General features: G+C 38.7%; 1 protein-coding gene and 1 non-coding gene across 5 annotated transcripts in view; one reads left to right on the top strand and one right to left on the bottom strand.

Annotated features, from left to right (window-relative positions):
• Positions 1–10: 10 nt before the first annotated feature.
• Positions 11–20227, top strand: part of TAF1A (TATA-box binding protein associated factor, RNA polymerase I subunit A) — a 31959-nt gene continuing 11742 nt past the window's right edge. The window contains exons 1-5 of one of the 4 annotated variants that reach the window (XM_049106975.1): positions 11–148; positions 1820–1996; positions 5770–5939; positions 10674–10787; positions 15961–16159. In XM_049106975.1, coding sequence (XP_048962932.1) covers positions 1876–1996; positions 5770–5939; positions 10674–10787; positions 15961–16159 — 604 coding nt within the window. In that variant the 5' untranslated portion in view covers positions 11–148; positions 1820–1875. Of the gene's footprint in view, positions 149–485; positions 618–1819; positions 1997–5769; positions 5940–10673; positions 10788–15960; positions 16160–20227 lie in introns of those variants that run through there. The other 3 variants (XM_025420951.3, XM_049106977.1, XM_049106976.1) reach the window with 3 other exon arrangements.
• On the bottom strand, positions 18039–18143 carry LOC112643277 (U6 spliceosomal RNA). Its single transcript, XR_003125753.3, has one exon. It is a non-coding gene; the product is annotated as a U6 spliceosomal RNA (small nuclear RNA).

Below are 20227 nucleotides of genomic sequence, written 5' to 3'. Positions count from 1 at the left end.
GCCTGAGAGCGCAGGTGTGCGAGGGGGCGGCTTTGCGCATGCTCGCAGCGAGGCGTCTCTAACTCCGCTTCCGGTGGCGGTTGGCTCTCGCTGGGCCCCAGTCGCGGGGCTGCGTTAGAGCCGCGGAGAAGTGTGGGCGTCGGGCAGGTGAGTGCCGCTGCGTTTGTCCGTCCGTCCTCGCCGCCGTGCAGAGTAGCACCCGAAGGGCTGCGCTAGGATTCACCCTTGTTCTGCTGATGTTTTTTTTTCTTGATGTTCTGAAACCTTTATTGCTGAGAACGAGGCGGAAGGGGTGGAGAAACTATGATGGTTACCGTGGCAACTGCGGGGGGCACCCACTTAGTTTTTGAGAATTTGGGAAGGGAGAGTTTCTTCTGTAAGGGCTCGTTAAAATACACGTGTTTCGGGTGTTATTTCAAACCCATGCTCCTAAACCGCAGAATTTGATTTTTTTTTAAAGATTTTATTTATTTTTTTCACGAGAGACAGAGAAAGAGGCAGAGACACAGGCAGAGGGAGAAGCAGGCTCCATGCAGGGAGCCCGATGGGGGACTCCACCTGGGACCCAGGTCACGACCTTTGCAGAAGGCAGACGCTCAACCGCTGAGCCACCCAGGTGACCCTCAGTCCTGTCTTCCTACCCCCTCCTCTACATGGACCCAAGACTATTCATGCCAAGTAGTTTGATGCCAAGTTTGATGTCCTGGAATATTGTCTTCACTTTTCTTATGTTGGCTTAACTTAATTAAGCCCCTCAGTTTTTTTTCAATATGAACGTGGAAGAAAATAATCGTAGTTTCCTCTGGATTTTTATAGGAATTAACGAGATAATTTAAAAGCTTGGTGGTATAGATAGAGACAATACATATTAACCATTACTACTGTTATTGTGGGTGTGTGGTTTTATTATTATGTATCATTTTGCTGTTTCTTCCTCTAAGCTTGAGCTGTTATTTTTATGTGTGTATTTATTAAGGTGCACTATCTTATCTATCTTTGTTCTTGTAACATAGTAAAGATTAAAAAGTTTTTTTGAATGGATCATTTTTTTTGGCTGTTGCTGGCATAATTTTACTCCTTTCTTTAAAGGAGCTACCTGGGGATCCCTGGGTGGCGCAGCGGTTTGGCGCCTGCCTTTGGCCCAGGGCGTGATCCTGGAGACGCGGGATCGAATCCCACGTCGGGCTCCCGGTGCATGGAGCCTGCTTCTCCCTCTGCCTGTGTCTCTGCCTCTCTCTCTCTCACTGTGTGCCTATCATGAATAAATAAAAATTAAAAATAAATAAATAAATAAAGGAGCGACCTGGGGGTGCCTGGGTGACTCAGTCCGTTAAGCATCTGCCTTCAGCTCAGATCGCAGGGTCCTGGGATCCAGCCCCTAGTGAGGCTCCCTGCTCAGTTGGGGGGGGGGGTCTGCTTCTCCCTCTGCCTCTTCCCCGCTTGTGCACTGGCTCTCTCTCTTTCTCTCTCCCTCCCTCCCAACCCCCCCCCTTGCTCTCTCTCAAATAAATGAAATCTTTTTTTTTTTTTTTTTAAAGGAGTGACCTAGGGGATCCTTGGGTGGCACAGCGGTTTGGCGCCTGCCTTTGGCCCAGGGCGCGATCCTGGAGACCCGGGATCGAATCCCATGTCGGGCTCCCGGTGCATGGAGCCTGCTTCTCCCTCTCCCTGTGTCTCTGCCTCTCTCTCTCTCTCTCTGTGACTATCATAAATAATAAATAAAATTTAAAAAAAATAAAGGAGTGACCTAGTAGATAATTAATTTTGCAGATTGAGTGTTATTTATTAGATAAAAAGATGGCATTTTTTTCTGTTTAAGAATTCTGTGAAATAAGATATACAGAAAGGAACTGATAATCTCAATTTGGAGCAGGTATGAGTGATTTCAGTGAAGAATTGGTAAGGTCCAAGACAGAGGACGAGCAAGAGGAATCATGCATGTTCTCTGGTACAGGAATGTCCTTTCCTTGGCTCCAGAAGCATATAGAGACTGTGGGTAAGTAAAATCACATACAGCCATTTTAATTGTAATGCAGAGAGATGATAAAACTCTGGATACAAAGTGAATAACCAAACTGGTTTACTCAGTTTTCAGGATGGGACTATATAAGGGTTTTTGAGGCTGTAAGAAAAAAAAAATAGATCCTTTTTTCTATTTTTCCTTTGAACTAATAGCAGTCTGTATTATGGTAGGTACACTTTTTGTTTGTTTGTTTTCTCTAGCAATACTTACTAGGAACTGAGCAGATAGGTGTAAGTCCAGAACTTACATATTTAGAAATGTTTCATAAGTTATGGATAGCCTGTTAAACCCAAAATACATTATGTCTGCAATGAGAAAATAATTTCAGGTAATATTGACATTGTAGAGATTTAAAAAAAAATAGCCATAATAGGAAAACAGAATTGCCTAGCAATTGCTTATTTTTTATTCTAGTAGATATCTTTTGGGGTTTTGAAGGGTATGCCCCCTAGAATAAAAACTTCGAAGACAGAGGCCAATCTGGATTAAAACTGAATGTTGAGTACCTTAGAATAGTACTTGGCTCAAAATAGTGCTCAAAAAATATTTGTTGACTGACACATTTCCAGGTTTTTTCAGGGGCATTAGAGATAGGTTGATGGCACTTGTTCTTTATTGTACCTCATTCTGTACATTTTTGTACCTCAAAATTTCTTTTCCTAGGCAATTAGTTTTGAAAGTGTATTGGCAACAAATAGGATAATCTTTTGCTCATAAAGAATGAAGTGAGAGATATTAGTAGGGTAACTAGGCTAATTTGGAAGACAGAAGGAGAATTTTCCAAGGATGTAAGGACACTAGTCTAAAGTCCAATTTCCATTCTGAGTAGTGAAAACTTGAGGGGTAGATGGGAGCTTGGCCTGAGGTCAGTCCTCCTTTATGTGAATAAATGAGTTTTTTTTTTTTTTAATTTTTATTTATTTATGATAGTCACACAGAGAGAGGGAGGCAGAGACACAGGCAGAGGGAGAAGCAGGCTCCATGCACCGGGAGCCCAATGTGGGATTCGATCCCGGGTCTCCAGGATTGCGCCCTGGGCCAAAGGCAGGCGCTAAACCGCTGCGCCACCCAGGGATCCCAATAAATGAGGTTTTAAGGGAGAGGTGTTTTGTCATTTTCCCAGACTACCTCCCTGGTGTTGCTATTAGTCCTGGGCAGCTTGTGTGTAGATCTTGCTAAATGTAGCTTCTTATTCAGAGAGCTGGGTGGGGCATATTATTCTGCATTTCTGATAAGATCCCCAGGGATGGTAAGGCTTTTGTTTGTAGGAGCACACACTGAACAGTAAGCATCAGGATCGCCAGGTGATCTGTGTGTATTTTTTTTTTTTTAAGATTTTATTTATTTATTCATGAGAGACAGAGAGAGGCAGAGACCCAGGCAGAGGGAGCAGCAGGCTCCATGCAGGGAGCCTGATGCAGGACTCGATCTGGGGACTCCAGGATGACGCCCTGAGCTGAAGGCAGGCGCTAAACCACTGAGCCAGGCAAGGATCCCAGATCTGTGTTTTTTTTTTTTTTTTTTTTTTCTGTGTGTATTTTTAAAAAGTTTGAGAAGCACTATTGTAGAGCAGTAGTCTTCAAATCTGTTTTGCTCCCATATCCTCTTTTTTAAAAAATCACATATTGCTTTGCACGGTTTTGAGATACCATCTAAAAATTGTAAGTTTAAAAAAAATAAAACAAAAAAAATAATAAAAATTGTAAGTTTAATAGTCGCAAAAGATATAATTTCCACTATAGGTTGCCATTTTTAAATGAAATTCATTTACTACTTTTACAAATATATCCAGTGAAATCTAAAGAACATAGGAATGTGATATGCCTTTCATCATCCATTTAAAAATATTTATGAAAAAGATTTTAAGTGATGGAGATTTTATACTAGTTTATTTTCCTTTCATATTTTTATCTTTGCAATAAAGCTATGTATCTACTTTTAATTATTTTTTGTTAATATCCGATAAGGCTTAAAGTATTAAAATTTTGTCTGGGGTGAGACATCGTAATTAATAATTGTACACAGCTGATGAAAACATAAGTATTAAAAGTTGTGTTAAAATTTGATTAAAAGTAAATTTTTATTGCTTCTTTATTTTAATAAAATAAACAAGGTTGGGATGCCTGGGTGGCTCAGCAGTTAAGCATCTGCCTTCGGCCCAGGGCATAATCCTAGAATTTCAGTATCGAGTCCCACATTGGGCTCCCTGCATGGAGGCTGCTTCTCCCTCTGCCCGTATCTCTGCCTCTGTCTCTCCATGGCACTCATGAATAAATAAATTCTTTAAACAAATAAAAATTTAAAAAATAAGGTTATCATTTTTTTCCAATTATTTTAAATATCTGTGAAGGAATATATGTATTTCCAGAGTGAGAAAAGATTTAGCTCTGGTTCTATTTTGTTTTCATTGATACATTTCTGAGAACTCTTAGTTACATAAGTAAGTAGATGGCACCAGATAGAGTGTAATCATAGCAGTGTATAAGGTTTTTGAATTTTTGAAGAACTCATGATGAAATTGTGTAGGGATCTATTATAAAGAATTATTCGGCCCTTCCACACTTAAAAAAAAAAAAGATTTATTATTTTAGAGAGAAAGAGCGAGAGAGAGCGAGCTGAGCGTGCACCAGGAGAGCAGGCCAGGGAGAGCCTGAGGAGAGAGGGAGAGGGTGAGAGAGTCCCCAGCTGAGGGCAGAGTCTGATGCTAGGTTTGATCCTAGGACCCTTAGATCATGACCTGAGCTAAAATCAGGAGTGCAATGCTCAGCTGACTATGTGCTCGACTATGCCACCCAGGTGTCCCCCACACTTTTGATAGCAAAGACTTGGAAACCACCCGACTTGCAAAAGGGTGTGTTGTAGTCATTCACTTTCTCAATATTTACCCTTATATTCTCACCTTAAGGTAATATATAATGATTTCAGTTGTGCAGCCTTGACTGTAGAACAATTCTCTAGGAGATTAATTTTAGGAAAGAGTATGAGGAAAGTGAAGATCTGCAAGTTGATTTCTCTCAAACTATCTTTGCACAGTGCCTCTATGTGTCTGTGTATTCCCAGGGGTCAGGGTACCCTTGATGGAAGACCTGCTGGCCTATAGGGGTCCTATGGTGGTGTGGAAAGAGAAGAAGAGGTGGCAGTGTGCAACCAGTCACTCCTAAAACGGGGTTGTAACTAAGTCCAAATATTCTTAACATGAAGATTGTCCATACTTTAGAGATATAAATGCTAATGTCTATAACTGTTAAATCCCATTTGTATTTAATATCATTAAATGTTAAATATCATTTCAGTTACTGGGAACTTGAAAAATAAAAACTCTACCTTTTGGAGTTTTTAGAACGCTGCTAGGTAGTAAAGACCATGCTTGTCTAGGATAACCTAATGATTTTTACCCATTCAAAATATTTGGGTCTTGCTTTTGGGGCCCTCTTTGGGAGATATTATACAGATTGTTGAGTGCAAAGATAAAAGGATGATTGAGTCAGATTTGGAGCCTCTGGTACTCTGGTAGCCCAAAAATATCAAATTAGGTATCTCCAAATTAGACATTTTTTTTCATTTGCTAAGACTAGTCAAAATAGTGTGGAAAAGTTTGTTTCAAGTAAAGCTTGCTTTGATATTAGGGATGGCCTGTTAAGTTATAACTGCTGTTCCACTCGATAAAACTTCTGCTTATCAGAAGTAAGTTTTTTAAACTTGAATTGGAATCACTGTGGTTAAAGACTTTTCTCTTTAATCTGTAGCAACTGGAGGGAAAAAAGAGAAGGATTTTGCTCAGACAACAAGTGCTTGTTTGAGTTTTATTCAAGAAGCTCTGCTGAAGCACCAGTGGCAGCAAGCTGCAGAATACATGCACAGTTATTTTCAGATCTTGGAAGATTCAGATAGCTACAAGAGGCAGGCCGCACCTGAGGTAAGTGAAGTGTGAGTCTGCTGGAGGAGATCACAGATACTTGAGTTTCTGCCTAAGCTGGTCCCTGAATGGCATTTGCAGGATCTCAAATTCTTCTAAAAGCTATTAAAAGTAGTTTTGGGTGGAGAGTTTGTATTGGAACATTGTTTCTCACACTTCTTTTACTTATCAGGATTTTTTTTTTAAAGATTTTATTTATTTATTCATGAGAGGCATAGAAAGAGAGGTAGAGACAAAGGCAGAGGGAGAAGCAGGCTCCATGCAGGGAGCCCGATGTGGGACTCGATCGGGGGGACTCCAGGATCACACCCTGGGCCGAAGGCAGGCACTAAACCGCTGAGCCACCCAGGTGTCCCTACTTATTAGGATTTTTTTTTTTTTTTTTTTTAGATTTTATTTATTTATTCATGAGAGACACATAGAAAGGGAGGCAGAGGGAGAAGCAGGTTCCATGCAGGGAGCCCGATGCGGAACCTGATCCTGGGACTACAGAATCATGCCCTGGGTCAAAGGCAGGCACCAAACCACTGAGCCACCCAGGGATTCCCAAAATATTAAGATTTTAAAGGAAACTCAAAAGTGTGAACTCTAAACTCTCATATTCCCCACTATTCATATCTTCCAATAATTCTTCTCTCCCTGTATCATTTCCCCCCCTCTCTGTAGAATGTTTCCTATCCCCATACAAACATATTATGTCTTCCATCTTAAAATCATCTCTTGACCCCCACTTCCTCCACAGGTGTGCCCAATTATCCCATTTCCACTTTCAGCAAAACCCCTTAAAAGACTGAATACTTGTTCTAAGCCCTCTCCAGTTAGGCTCCCCTGATCACCAGCATCAACACTTCTTCCAGATTACTTTGTCAAGGTCAACAGTGCCCAGTTCTCAGTGCTCATAGAACTTGCTCCATCAGCAGTATTTAAGACTGTAGATCACTCCCTCCTGTGTGATAAACTTTCTTCATCTGGCTTCCAGTACACTACAGCATCTCTCTCAGTTTTCTCTCACCTCACTGGCTTTCCTCAGCCTCATTCTGCGAATGCTCTTTGTCTCTCGGCCTTTTGACTCAATCTTTAGTCTTCTTCTCTATCTGAACTCACTTCTGATGATCTCATTCAGTTTCATGTCCTTAAATTTAGTCTATATGGTGGACGATTCCCAATTGTATATCTGGCCCTGACATCTCTTCATGTCCATGTTCCCATATCCCAGCATTCATATCCCACATCACCACTTGGATAGTGAACAATCCTGTCACAATAACATAAAATAGGTCTTCTGATCTTCACCATCAAACCTAATTTTCCTCATCTCAGGTGATGGTTATTTTATGTATCTAATCACTGGGGCCAGATTCTTTTTATTGTTTTGTTTTTGTTGCTTTTTTTTTTGGGGGGGGGGGAAGGGCGGCAGATTCTTAAGTTCTCTTTCTTTTATGCCCCCTTATCCAAACCATGAAAAAGTCCTGTTGGCTCTACTTTCAAAATTCAGTCTGAGGGGTGCCTGGGTGGCTCATTCAGTTAAGTGTTTGACATCAGCTCAGGTCACGAGCCCAGGGTCCTGGGCTTGAGCACACACGTTGAGCTCCCTGCTTGGTGGGATGTCTGCTTCTCCCTCCCTCTGCCCCTTCCCTACCTCATGCGTGCTCACTCACTCGCTTCTCATTCTCTCTCAAATAATAAAATCTTTAAAAAAAAATTCAGTCCAAATACCTCTCACCCCTGCATTGCCGCATGCTGATCCAAGCCACTGTCCCCTCACTTAGATGACTGCTTGCCATCCTGTGCCCCCCCCAGTTTCTTTTCAACATAGTGACCAGGGTGATCCTTTTAAAAAAACGGTTTTATGATTAACACATACAGTTCACACATTTAAATTGTACAATTCAGTATTTTTTCATATATTCACAGAGATGTGCAGCCATTACCACAATCTGAATTTCAAACATTTTTGCTCCCTCCCACCCCCAAATAACCCTATGCTCACTTGAGGTCACTCACTATTCCTCCCTTCGTTACCCCATTCCCTAGCCAACCACTAATCTACTTGCTATTCTGGATATTCCATGTAAGTGAATTTTATAATATACAACCTTTGTACATGACTTTTTTCCTCCAGACATAATGCTTTCAAGTTTAGCTTCATTGCAATATGTATTAGTATTTCATTCCTTTCATTTTCTTTTGTAATTTATTTTAGAACAAGAGAGTCCATGTGTGTTGGGGTGGGGGGAGGAAAAAAGAGAGAGAAGCTTACTTCACTCTGAGCAGAGTCCAGTGCCGGACTCGATCTCATGAGAGATCATGGTCTGACCCAAAATCAAGAGTTGGATGCTCAACTGACTGAGCCACCCAGGTGCCCCAGTATTTCACTCCTTTTTATTGCAAAGTAATATTCCATCACATTTTATGTATCGCTTCATCAGTTGTTAGACATCTGAGTTGTTTGCACTTTTTGGTTATGATTAATGCTGCTATGAACATTCACGTGCACACTTTTGTTGGGGATGTTGGTTGAAATTTCTCTTGGGTATGTACCTGAGAGTGGAGTTCTGGGTCATACAGTAATTGTGTTTAACCTCTTGAGGAACTACCAGATGGTTTTCCAAAGTGGCTGCACCATTTTACATCCGCTCCCTACCCCCCAGCAATCTGTGAGGGTTCCAATTTCTCCACAGGCTTGCCAGCTTTTGTTACTGTGTCTTCCTGATAAAGGCTGTGCTAGTGGTTGGGGAGTGGTATCTCATTGTGGTTTTGATTTGTATTTCCCCAGTGGCTAATGATGCAGCATGATCCTTTTAAAACACAAGCCAGATCATGTCACTTCTGTTCTGGAAACTGTAATGACTTCCCATTTCACTCAGAGAAAAGCCAAAGTCCTTATGACTGCCAGCAAGTTCTGTATGGTCTGCTCACTCCCTGTCCCCCTTTGACCTCTCTGACCTCATTTCCTGTTACTCAGATATTTGTTTTATTTTTTCCTCCAAACTCACTAGCTCCTTGTTCTTGCTTGAACAGGCCGTCTGTACTTTTGTCTGATTGCCTTTGCCTTAGCTGTTCCTTTACTCGGAAGGGTCTTTCTTCAGATACCACTATTGGTTATCCATCAAGTCTCATTTTCAGCAAGGCCTCCAGGGACTGTTTAAAATTGCAGCTCCATACCACCTCTCTCCACTTTCCAGCAGTCACTCCTGATTCCTTTTGCCTGCTCCATTCTTTTCCCACAGTACTTGCAATTTAATTATTCTATTTCTTGGTTATTGTCTCTCTACAATAGAATGTAAATTTCATGAGAGGAGGGATCTAGAACAGGGCCTAGAATACACTTATAAATTTCTTCAGTAATACACAGTTTACCCATAAATAACTTCACATGAATATCTCAAGTAGCTCTGACTAGTACAGTAAGCATTGCATCAATTAGATAATTTAGTGGAGCCAAAATAAAATCTGAGAGAAAAAAAATTAATTATTGGTTAAAAATTTAGTTTATGGACAAAGCTACTGTGCATCTATTAAACACTGGGCAAGTTTATAGGTTAGGTTCTTTTCAAAATTGTATTATAAAATGAAGGATTTGAATCCTTGGTTTTCAGACACTTGTCTGCCTCTTTTTTTTTTTTTTTAAGATTTTATTCATTTTGAGAGAGAGGAGAGAGAGGGAATATGAGTGGGGGGACAGGGGGAGGGAGAAGCAGACTCCCTGCTGAGCATCATGAATTCCCCCCCACTCCCCACCCCACCAAAGTGGGGCTTGATTCCAGGACTTTGAGATCATGACCTGAGCCAAAGTCAGCCACTTAACTGACTGAGCCACCCAGGTGCCCCATCTGCCTCTTTTTGAATTAGCTAGGGCTTTTGTTGAAAATACAGATTCTTGATACTGAATCAGAATATTTATATTTAACAAGTGTCCTCGGTAATTCTTACACATAACTAGGTTTAAGAACAGCTGTGGTAGAAAATCTACAAATTTTCTTTAAGCTCCAGAGACTATAGTTTGGTTATTCTACAAAGGAAATCTTAACCTCTTTTTTTTTTTCTGAGTTGGGAAGGTAAGTATTATGATTATACCAAACAACTATTATGTCTGTTCACAGAAAGAATTGATTTAAAATTCTCTTAAATTTACTTTTAAGGTCAATAATGGAATACTTTAAATTGGGGCAAAAGAAATAGACTTTCGCCCCCATGAAAAAGAAGGGCTCCAAGTTCTATCATCAAAGTTCTGGTGCTCTGGAGAGAAAACATACTTTATTAAAATTTGGCTGTAGCCGATGACAAATTTTAAGTTGTAGTTCTAAATATAGGTTAAGTATAGTCAGTAGTTACAGAGCTTAATGATGTCTCAGGAAACATCTAGTCTGTTGCTCTCATTTTGTGGATAATAAAGATGAGACCAAGAGCAGTGAAGAACCAAGTTTTCTGACCTTAATATTCTTGCCCCATACTAATTAAAAATTCTGTCTTCAATAGACTACCTTCTTTAGACTACTACCTTTAAAGTGGCACTAGTATAGCCATCTGGTATTTTAATTTAATTGGAAAAAAACTTTCTTGCGTAAGATAAAGTATTTAGTTTTATTGGGTGAAATAAAAAACAGTAAAATGTTGACAGGAGTGTTATTTGGGAAAATGAATTATAGGTTGTAAACAGAACAAAAATAGCATTCTTAGAAATTTGTTAAGGTACGGATTTTACATTTTTATTAGTAACTTCTGTTTTGATAGATTATTTGGAAGCTTGGAAGTGAAATTCTGTTTTATCATCCCAAAAGCAACATGGAGACTTTCAATACCTTTGCTGACAGGATGAAGAATATTGGTGTCATGAATTACTTAAAGGTGAGAATGCAGGCTTTGTGAATTTACATTTGCAATGTTCATTTTTTAAAAAATAGTTTGAGGGATAGGTAGGTAATAATGTAAAAGGCATGGAAATGGGTGAGACACCTGGATAAATAAAGGAGGCTGAAAGGAAGTCACATTTTAAAAGCCATTTGCATCTCAATTTCCTGCTGCCTACCTTGTTCTCTGAGAGAAAATACCTTCTCTTTGTATATCTCTGGCTGCCAAAACCAGTCCTTGAGAGATGGCACTTGTGTTTCATTATGGCGCTGGGCCAAATTCTAACATCTCTGCTTACGTCATTTCATTTCTCTAGGAACTGATGCCTTTGCAAAAAGGAAAGAGCTAAAATAAATTTGGAATTTGAATTTGGAAAATAGTATATATTGTGTGAGCTTAGGGTGTATAGTGTGATGACTTGATCCATGTGTATATTGTGAAATGTTTACCACATAAGGTTAACACGTCCTTCACCTCATGTATACCACTTTATTGTTGCTATGGCGAGACCATTCAAGCTCTACTGTTACAGTAACTTTCAAGTATATGATCCATTGTTACTGATTATGGTTACCATTCCATACATTAGATCTCTGGAACTTACTCATCTTTAACTGTAAGTTTGTACCTTTTGACCTACATCTCCCATTTTCTCCACCCCTTTACCACCATTCTACTCTCTCGCAGTCTGATGTTTTTAAATTCCACATGTAGGTGGTGAGATCATACAATATTTGTGTTTTTCTGACTTAATTTCACTGAACGTAATGCTCCGAGGTTCCATTCATGTTAAAATGGCAGGATTTCCTTTTTTTTTTAAATTACTGAATAATATTCCATTGTGTTTATGTAGACCTATATGACATCTTATAGACCCCAAGTTTGTTTCCATGTCTTGGCTATTGTGAATAATGCTGCAGTGAACATGAGAGTATAGAAATCTCTTCAAGATACTGGTTTCATTTCCTTTGGATATAGACCCAGAAGTAGAATTGCTAAATGATATGTAGTTCTACTTTTAGTTTTTTTGAGAAGCCTGTATATTATTTTCCTTGGTGGCTGTATTTACAGTCTCACCAACAGGGTATAGGAGTTATATTTTCTCCACATCTTAGCCAGCATTTGTTACCTCTTGTTTTGTTAATAGTGATATCTGATAAATGTGAGCTGGTATCTCATTCTGTTTTTTTTTTTTTTTTTTTTTTTTTTATTTTTTATTTATTTATGATAGTCACACAGAGAGAGAGAGAGAGGCAGAGACACAGGCAGAGGGAGAAGCAGGCTCCATGCACCGGGAGCCCGATGTGGGACCCGATCCCGGGTCTCCAGGATCGCGCCCTGGGCCAAAGGCAGGCGCCAAACCGCTGCGCCACCCAGGGATCCCTCTCATTCTGTTTTTGATTTGCATTTCCCTGATGGCTGGTGATGTTGAACAGCTTTCTATGTACTTGGCCAATTGTGTTTCTTTAGAGAAATCTCTATTTAGGTTCTCTGCCCATTTTTTAAATTGGATATTTAAAAATATATATTTAAAAAATTTTTAAATTTAAGTGATCTCCACATCCAACACGGGGCTCAAACTCAACAACTCTGAGATCAAGAGTCTCATGCTCCACTGACTGAGGCAGCCAGGTGCCCCTGGGGTTTTTTGCTGTAGAATTGTATGAATTCCTTACTTATTTTGGATATTAACTGCATATCAGATATATAACTTATAGATATTTTTTCCCGTTTCATAGACCACCTTTTCATTTTGTTGATTATTTCTCTTGCTGTACAGAAGCCTTTTAGGCTAATATAGCTTCATTTGTTGACTTTTGCTTTTGTTGCTTTTGTGCTTTTGGTGTCATATTTAAAAAAAAATCATTGCCAACACCAATGTTGAGGACCTTTTTTTCCTGTTTTCTTCTTGGAGTTTTATGATTTCATGTCTTAACATTTAAGTCTTTAATTCATTTTGAGTTAGTTTCTGTGAATAGTATAAGATACAGGACCAGTTTCATTATTTTGAGAATATCCCATTTTCCCAGCACCTTTTATTAAAGAGATTTCTTTTCTCCCTTGAGTATTCTTGGCTTCCTTGTCAAATATTAGTTGACCATAGATGTGTGGTTTTATTTCTGGGCTTTTTATTACAGGCTTTATTTGTTGGCCTGTGTGTCTGTTTTTATGTGAATGCCATACTGCTTTAATTACTATAGATTTATGATATAGTTTGAATCAGGAAGTGTGATGCCTCCAGCTTCTTTGTTCTTTCTCAGGATTGCTTTGGCTATTTGGGGTCTTTTGTGGTTCCATACACATTTTAGGATCGTTTTTTTCTATTTTTGTGAAAAATGCCACTGGACTTTTGACAGGATTATGTTGATTTTATAGATGGCTTGCATAGTATGAATATTTTAGCAATATTAACCCTAATCCATTCATAAAAATGTGTTAATATTCCTAAGGTGTAGGTGGAACTTCGTCTCCTAATTTTTTTTTTTTTTTAAATTAGAGTCTCATCCAAAAGCATTGAGATGTTTCCAGTGTTAGATATCTCCCTCTTTATGGTATATGTTTGACTAAAAGAGCACTTTTTCAATAAGATTTTAAATGCTTTACTTTTTTTCCCCCAATATCTCTACATAAAGTTATTGAAACATAGCCACACCCATTCATTTCATAGCTGCTTTTAGCATGACAGATAACTGAGTTGAGTAGTTGTGACAGAGGCCATATGGCCTGCAAAACCTAAATAGTATTCAGTGGTTCTTTTTTTGTTTTGTTTTTATTTTTCCTATTTTCCAATTTTTTTATTGCAGTAAAATACATATAACATAAAATACCTTATTTTAACGAGTATAAGTGTACAACTCAGTGGCACTAATAAACTCACAGTGTCATGTGACCATCACCAGCATTTCCAAAACTTTTTCATCATCCAAATGTAAACTTTGTACCCATTAAGCAATTACTCCCTGTTTCCTCTTCCCAACCCCTGGTAACCTCTAATCTGTTCTCTGTTTATGAATTTACCTATTCTCAGTATTTTATGTAAGTGGAATCACGTAGTATTAGTTCTTTTATGTTTAGCTTCTTTTGCTTAACATAGTATTTTCAAGATTTATTTATATTTATATTGTACAACTTTTTATGGCTTTTTTTATGACTTATTAGCATTCTGTTGTCTGTACCTATCACATTTTGCTATCCATCTGTGGTTGGGTTGTTTCAACCTTTTTGCTATTGTGAATAGTGCCAGAGTGAACATTGGTATACAAGTATCTGTTTGAGAGGGATGCTGGGTGACTCAGCGGTTGAGCACCTGCCTTTGGCCCAGGGCGTGATCCTGGAGTCCTGGGATCAAGTCCTGCATCAGGCTCCCTACATGGAGCCTGCTTCTCCCTCTGCCTCTCTCTCTCTGTGTCTCTCATAAATAAATAAATAAAATCTAAAACAAAACAAAGCAAAAACAAAAGACAAGTATCTGTTTGAGTTCCTATTTTGAATTCCTTTGAGTATATACATACCTAGGAGTCGAATTGCTGGGTCATGTTTTATACAAAAATGTATATAGAAAGATGTATATAAGTAAATATAAAATATAAAAAGATTAACTCTACATTTAACTTTGCACCATCTTACATTCTCACTGCTTGCTTAATTTGAAGAAAGGTTTCCCCCAGATTAAGATTCTTATTAGAAGAAATTTTTCTGAATTTCCACTTATGTGTCACATGCTCTCTTATGATCTTATTCTCTAGTAGCCCAGGTATACTATAAGTAGAATTTAAATGGAAGCGGCTTAAGGTTCTGCTTAACGAAGAAATTTCCAACTGAGCAGTTGGAAAAAGGAATGGCCTGTCTTAATGTATGTTCCCTTCTGTTCTTTCAAGAACAAACTGGGTAGCCATTTGACTGGGGAGGGAGGGTCAAATCTTAACTATATTATTGGTTGGGTTCTTTGAAGCCCATACAATCTATTCAATTGAAGTGAAGAAATCTGAAAGGAACCTTACTTCACACTTTAGGGTCTGAGGGTGATAATTAGGATAGGCAATGAAGCATTTCTTGTTAATAGTTTTAAAAAAAACACTTACTGCTATTTTCCAGACATATTCCTTGCTGTAGAGGGAGACAGGCATGTACATGGAATAAATTGTGGGTACAGAGTAGAAATGCCAGATGCAGTGAGAAGGCAAAAGAGGGGAATGATCAGCTCTCTAGAATCGGGAGAGTGCTGTGAGCAAATGAGTGATGCTTCAGATGAGGCTGAAAAAGCAAGTGGGTGTTACCTGGGCCTATTAGGAAAGAGGGTGAACAGGCATGGCAGGCATTGATGAGAGTTTGATAGCCCTCTATCCAGTGCTTTCGTTACTTTAAAAGTCGATTGAGTAGAAGCCAGGAGGAGTCAGCTGGACCCTCTGTGCCATCCCTATGGAACTTAAGATTTTATCCTGTAGGCAATGGGAGCCATTGAGGGGTTTTATATAAATGAGATTTCTTTGACAACCACGTGGAAGGTGGATTGTAGGGGGGACAGGGTTGAAGAAACCAGTTGAGAAATTGTTGCATTGGTTTGCGATGAAGGCCTTGAACTCTGACTTTACTCACATGATTAGCTGTACTTCCATTATTCCCCTTCTAAGTGTCCTCCCGACCTTTGTGTATTTAATCTTACTGCTTCTGTATCAGGCATTCACTTTTCCATCTGAACCAGTGCCATTCTTTGGTACTCCTTCTTAAGATGTTTTCTCTGAGCTTATGTGACATGTATAAAATCAGTCATTGATCACCTGCTATGGGCCAAAGTAGGTACTAGGTAGTATGCAAATATTATCTCATTTAGTCCTCATAACAGCCTTCTGAAGAGTTAATAATTGTTCCCTATAACCCATAAGACTCACAAAAGCAAGTAACATACTCAGGTTTATTAACTTTAGGTAGTATCTGAGCCAGGACTGTCTGTCACCAGATCACACTGTCTTCTGTAAATTTATGTAATTTAGCTTATTTACATAATGTTATTTCATGTATCTTTCCTCTTTGCTAAATTGACATTTTTGATGACAGTGTTGTTATATCATCTGTGCCTTACCAAGGTCTTAGCCTAGCATATATATTCACTGAGTTTTTGGATAATGAATATCTAATGACCTATTTGGGCTTTTTCTTATTATTGTTTCAGATCTCCTTACAACATGCATTATACCTTCTGCATCATGGAATGTTTGAAGACGCAAATAGAAATCTCAGTCATGCGGAGACATGGAGATACGGTGAAAAGTCAGCTTCCCAGGAAGTGTTAATCAATCTTATTCAGGCCTATAAAGGGCTTTTACAGTATTATACTTGGTCTAAAAACAAGATGGAATTGTCTAGGCTTGGTGAGTGAAGAGGAGTGTGCTTCTTGTGTCGATGAGACTGTTAGGATTTTTTTTTAATTAATCATCCAGTTACCCCATCCCTCCACCTCCCTCCCACAGCCCTCAGTTTGTTTCCTAGAGTTAAGAGTCTCTTATGGTTTGTCTCCCTCTCTGATTTCATATTGTTTTATTTTTCTCTCCCTTCCCCTATAATCTTCTGGTTTGTTTCTTAAATTCCACATATGAGTGAGATCATATAATTATCTTTCTCTGATTGATTTATTTCACTTAGCATAATTCTCTCTAGTTCCATCCATGGTGTTGCAAATGCAAGATTTCTTTTTTCTTTCTTTCTTTTTTTTTTTTTTTTTTTTTTTTTATGGCTGAGTAGCATTCTATTGTGTATATATACCACATCTTCTTTATCCATTCATCTGTCAATGGATATTTGGGTTATTTCCATAGTTTGGCTTTTGTGGACATTACTGCTATAAACATTGGGGTGTAGGTGCCCCTTCGGATCACTACATTGGTATCTTTGGGGTAAATACCTAGTAGTGCAATTGCTGGATCATAGAGTAGCTCTATTTTCAATTTTTTGAGGAATCTCCATACTGTTTTCCAGAGTGGCTGTACCAGTTACATTCCCACCAGCAGTGTTAAGAGGGTTCCCCTTTCTCCAAATCCTCACCAACATCTGTTGTTTTTCCTGACTTGTTAATTTTAGCCATTGTGTGGTAGTATCTCATTGTGGTTTAGATTTGCATTTCCCTGATGCTGAGTGATGTTGAACATATTTTCATGTGTGTTGGCCATTTGTATGTCTTCTTTGGAGAAATGCCTATTCATGTCTTCTGCTCATTTCTTGATTGGATTATTTATTCTTTGGATGTTGAGTTTGGTAAGTTCTTTATAGATTTTGGATACTAGCCCTTTATTTGAGAAGACATTTGCAAATATCTTCTCCCATTCTGTCAGTTGTCTTTTGGTTTTGTTTGCTGTGCAAAAAAGCCTTTTATCTGGATGAAGTTCCAATAGTTCATTTTTGCCTTTGTTTCCCTTGCCTTTGGAGAGAGATCCCTAGTAAGCAGTTGCTGCGGCTAAGGTCACAGAGATTGCTGCCTGTAGTTCTCCTTTAGGATTTTGATGGATTCCTGTCTCTACATTTAGCTAAGTCTTTCATCCATTTTGAGTCTATTTTTATGTATGGTGTAAGAAAATGGTCCAGTTTCATTCTTCTGCCTGTGGCTGTCCAATTTTCCCAATGCCAATTTTCCCAATTCCATTTGTTGAAGAGTATCTTTTTTCCATTGGATATTTTTTCCTGCTTCATTGAAGAATAGTTGACCATAGAGTGGAGGGTCCATTTCTGGATTCTCTATTCTGTTCCATTGATCTATATGTCTGTTTCTTGTGCCAGTACCATACTGCCTTGATGGTTACAACTTTATGATAGAGCTTGAAGTCTGGAATTTTGATGCCACCAGCTTTGGTTTTCCTTTTCTTTCTTTTTTTTTTTTATTTTTTTTTATTTATGATAGTCACACACACAGAGAGAGAGAGAGAGAGGCAGAGACATAGGCAGAGGGAGAAGCAGGCTCCTCGCAGGGACCCCAGTGTGGGACTTGATCCAGATTCCGGGATCACGCCCTGAGCTGAAGGCAGATGCACAACCGCTGAGCTTCCAGGCGTCCCTGATGTAAAATTCTTGATCATCCTTTGTAGTATTTCTGTTTTTATCAAACTTTTCAGACATAAATTAGATAATTCATAAATTAAGTCCATCTTAGATTTATTGCTTTTTAAAATTATTTCTAAGAAAGATTGCAAATTTGTTTCATTAGATATTGCATATAAGAAGTATTTCTTCCCATAAGTTTAGAATGGAGTTTAGTTTATGATTTTTTTTTATGATGTTTATTTATTTGCATGTCATCCTTGTACAGGGGCCATGCTAATCTCTGTGTCATTCCAATTTTAGTACATGTGCTGCCGAAGTGAGCACAAGATGTTTATTTATTTTTAAGTAATCTCTGCACTCACTGTGGTGCTCGAACCCATGACCCTGAGATCAAGAGTCTCATGCTCTTCTGACTGAGCCAGCCAGGTGCCCCTGCTTTATAATGTTATTCATCAGAATAACATGCTTAGAGAATAGGATAAGGTAAAATTATTTTATTTCTATACAAAGGTCATAACAGTTTTCTTGATTGACCACACCAAGATTGGTTGTGTGTCCTTATTTCTCAAACAGAGTTCCTTTTCTCTTACTTCCCATGGTGGTGTTATCCTCCTCTATCCACAGATTTGTATTTGATTCTCTGCATTTTCCTTGTTTTGTATAGTTTTTCTCCATTGCATCTCTAGAACGAACCCTTTTCATTTTCTCATCCTCCATCCAAATCTCAGTCCCTATATATATTGGGTCATAAGTATGAGCAGTGATTCCATATTAACCTTATGTTTGATAAGTAGTATTTCCTCTGTCTCCTGGGCATGTAGCTTTACTAATCTTAAAATTCCTTTCCCTCTGAGTAGGCTCTCTCCCAGGACACTTCTGATATGCTATCTTATGATAAGCTTGCCTCCTCATCTAGAATGCCATCTGCCCTGCAGGACTCATTAGACCTGTGATTTCCATGCCACAAACCTCATATGTCAGCTGCATGTTCAACCCATATTGTTCAGCTCTTTCTCTCTTTTTAATTATCCAAGTTTTTTCATGTCTATTTTATGTTGTATTTCTTCTAGATTAATTGGTCTTCTGAGGTCACAGATCTCTCATGTCTTCTGTTAACATTCTGTTAACCTTTCCATAATGCTTGGTGTAATATTTCTTTTAAAAAAGGCTTGTTGATATATTTTTTTTTGGCTTGTTGATATTAATTGATTGGATGAGTTTTAAAATCAATATTTACCTTTTTCTTACACCTGGGTGGGTAGAACTCAAGCAAACATTGATGACTAAAGCAGTTGGAACATGGCATTTGTACTGTCTCTTCCATGGGCAGATGATTCAGTACCTTTCTGCAGCTGACACTTTGTTCTGTAACAAGAGATAAAGATGGAGTAATGTGTGGAGCCCTTTAGATGATCTTTAACCTTGAATGTCTGTTTAATAAGAGAAAAAGGTTAGGACTAGTTCTGTATAACCAGACTCATGAGAACATAACACATGAATGTATGCTCAGTGTTGGCTTGGGATTTTTCTCATGGCTATGGCCTGTCCTGCTTGGGTTTCATGCACTTGGTGACTGGAAATCCCCCTTCCATGGTAAATTCACACTCAACTTATTCTGACTCAGGGGTCTGCCTTTTTTTCTTTTTTTTTTTTTTTAATCTCTTTCTTTATAGTTCCTTACCTACTTTCCCTTTATGATTTCATTTCCAAATCCATATTTATATTTATTTAGTTGAGCCTCTGGGAAGAGAACACCAGTGCCTTTCATGGGAGGGGAGAGCTGGGTTTTTTTGGCCAAAAAGTGGCCAAAAATAAAAAGATTTTGTTTCTATCAGCTGTCTCTTTTTTTTTTTTTTAATTTATTTATTCATGAGAGACACAGAGACAGAGAGAGAGGCAGAGACACAGGCAGAAGGAGAAGCAGGCTGCATGCAGGGAGCCCTACATGGGACTCGATCCTGGGTCTCCAGGATCACACCCTGGGCTGAAGGCAGTGCTAAACCGCTGAGCCATCTGGGCTGCTCTATTAGCTGTCTCTTTTGAAGGACTAACTTTCCTTCTAAACCTTTAATAGTGTGAAACATAACACGCAAAAAAGTATATAAAACAAATGCGTGATAAGATGAATAATTTAAAACAAATATCAGCGTAGCTACCAGCTAGATTCATCCTTGAATTTCCCCGTGTGTGCACTTCCTCCCGTTCTGTCCTTTGGGGGGCGGGGAGTGGGGAAAGTTTGTGAAGAATTAGTTTTATTCTTTAAATATTTAATATTATAAATTATTCTTTAAAAGTCTCTGTTAGAATTTATTAGCAAAGCCATTGGAGCCTGAACTTTCCTTGTGGATAGTTTGTTGATTGCTTTTACCGTCAGCAAAGCCCTCAGTACTGAATAACTTTGAAAAATC

Source organism: Canis lupus, chromosome 38 (assembly GCF_003254725.2).
Source record: "Canis lupus dingo isolate Sandy chromosome 38, ASM325472v2, whole genome shotgun sequence".
In the NCBI taxonomy this organism is placed as follows: domain Eukaryota; kingdom Metazoa; phylum Chordata; class Mammalia; order Carnivora; family Canidae; genus Canis; species Canis lupus.
Note: the sequence above shows the minus strand (reverse complement) of the source record. Positions and strands in the feature narration are given on the sequence as shown.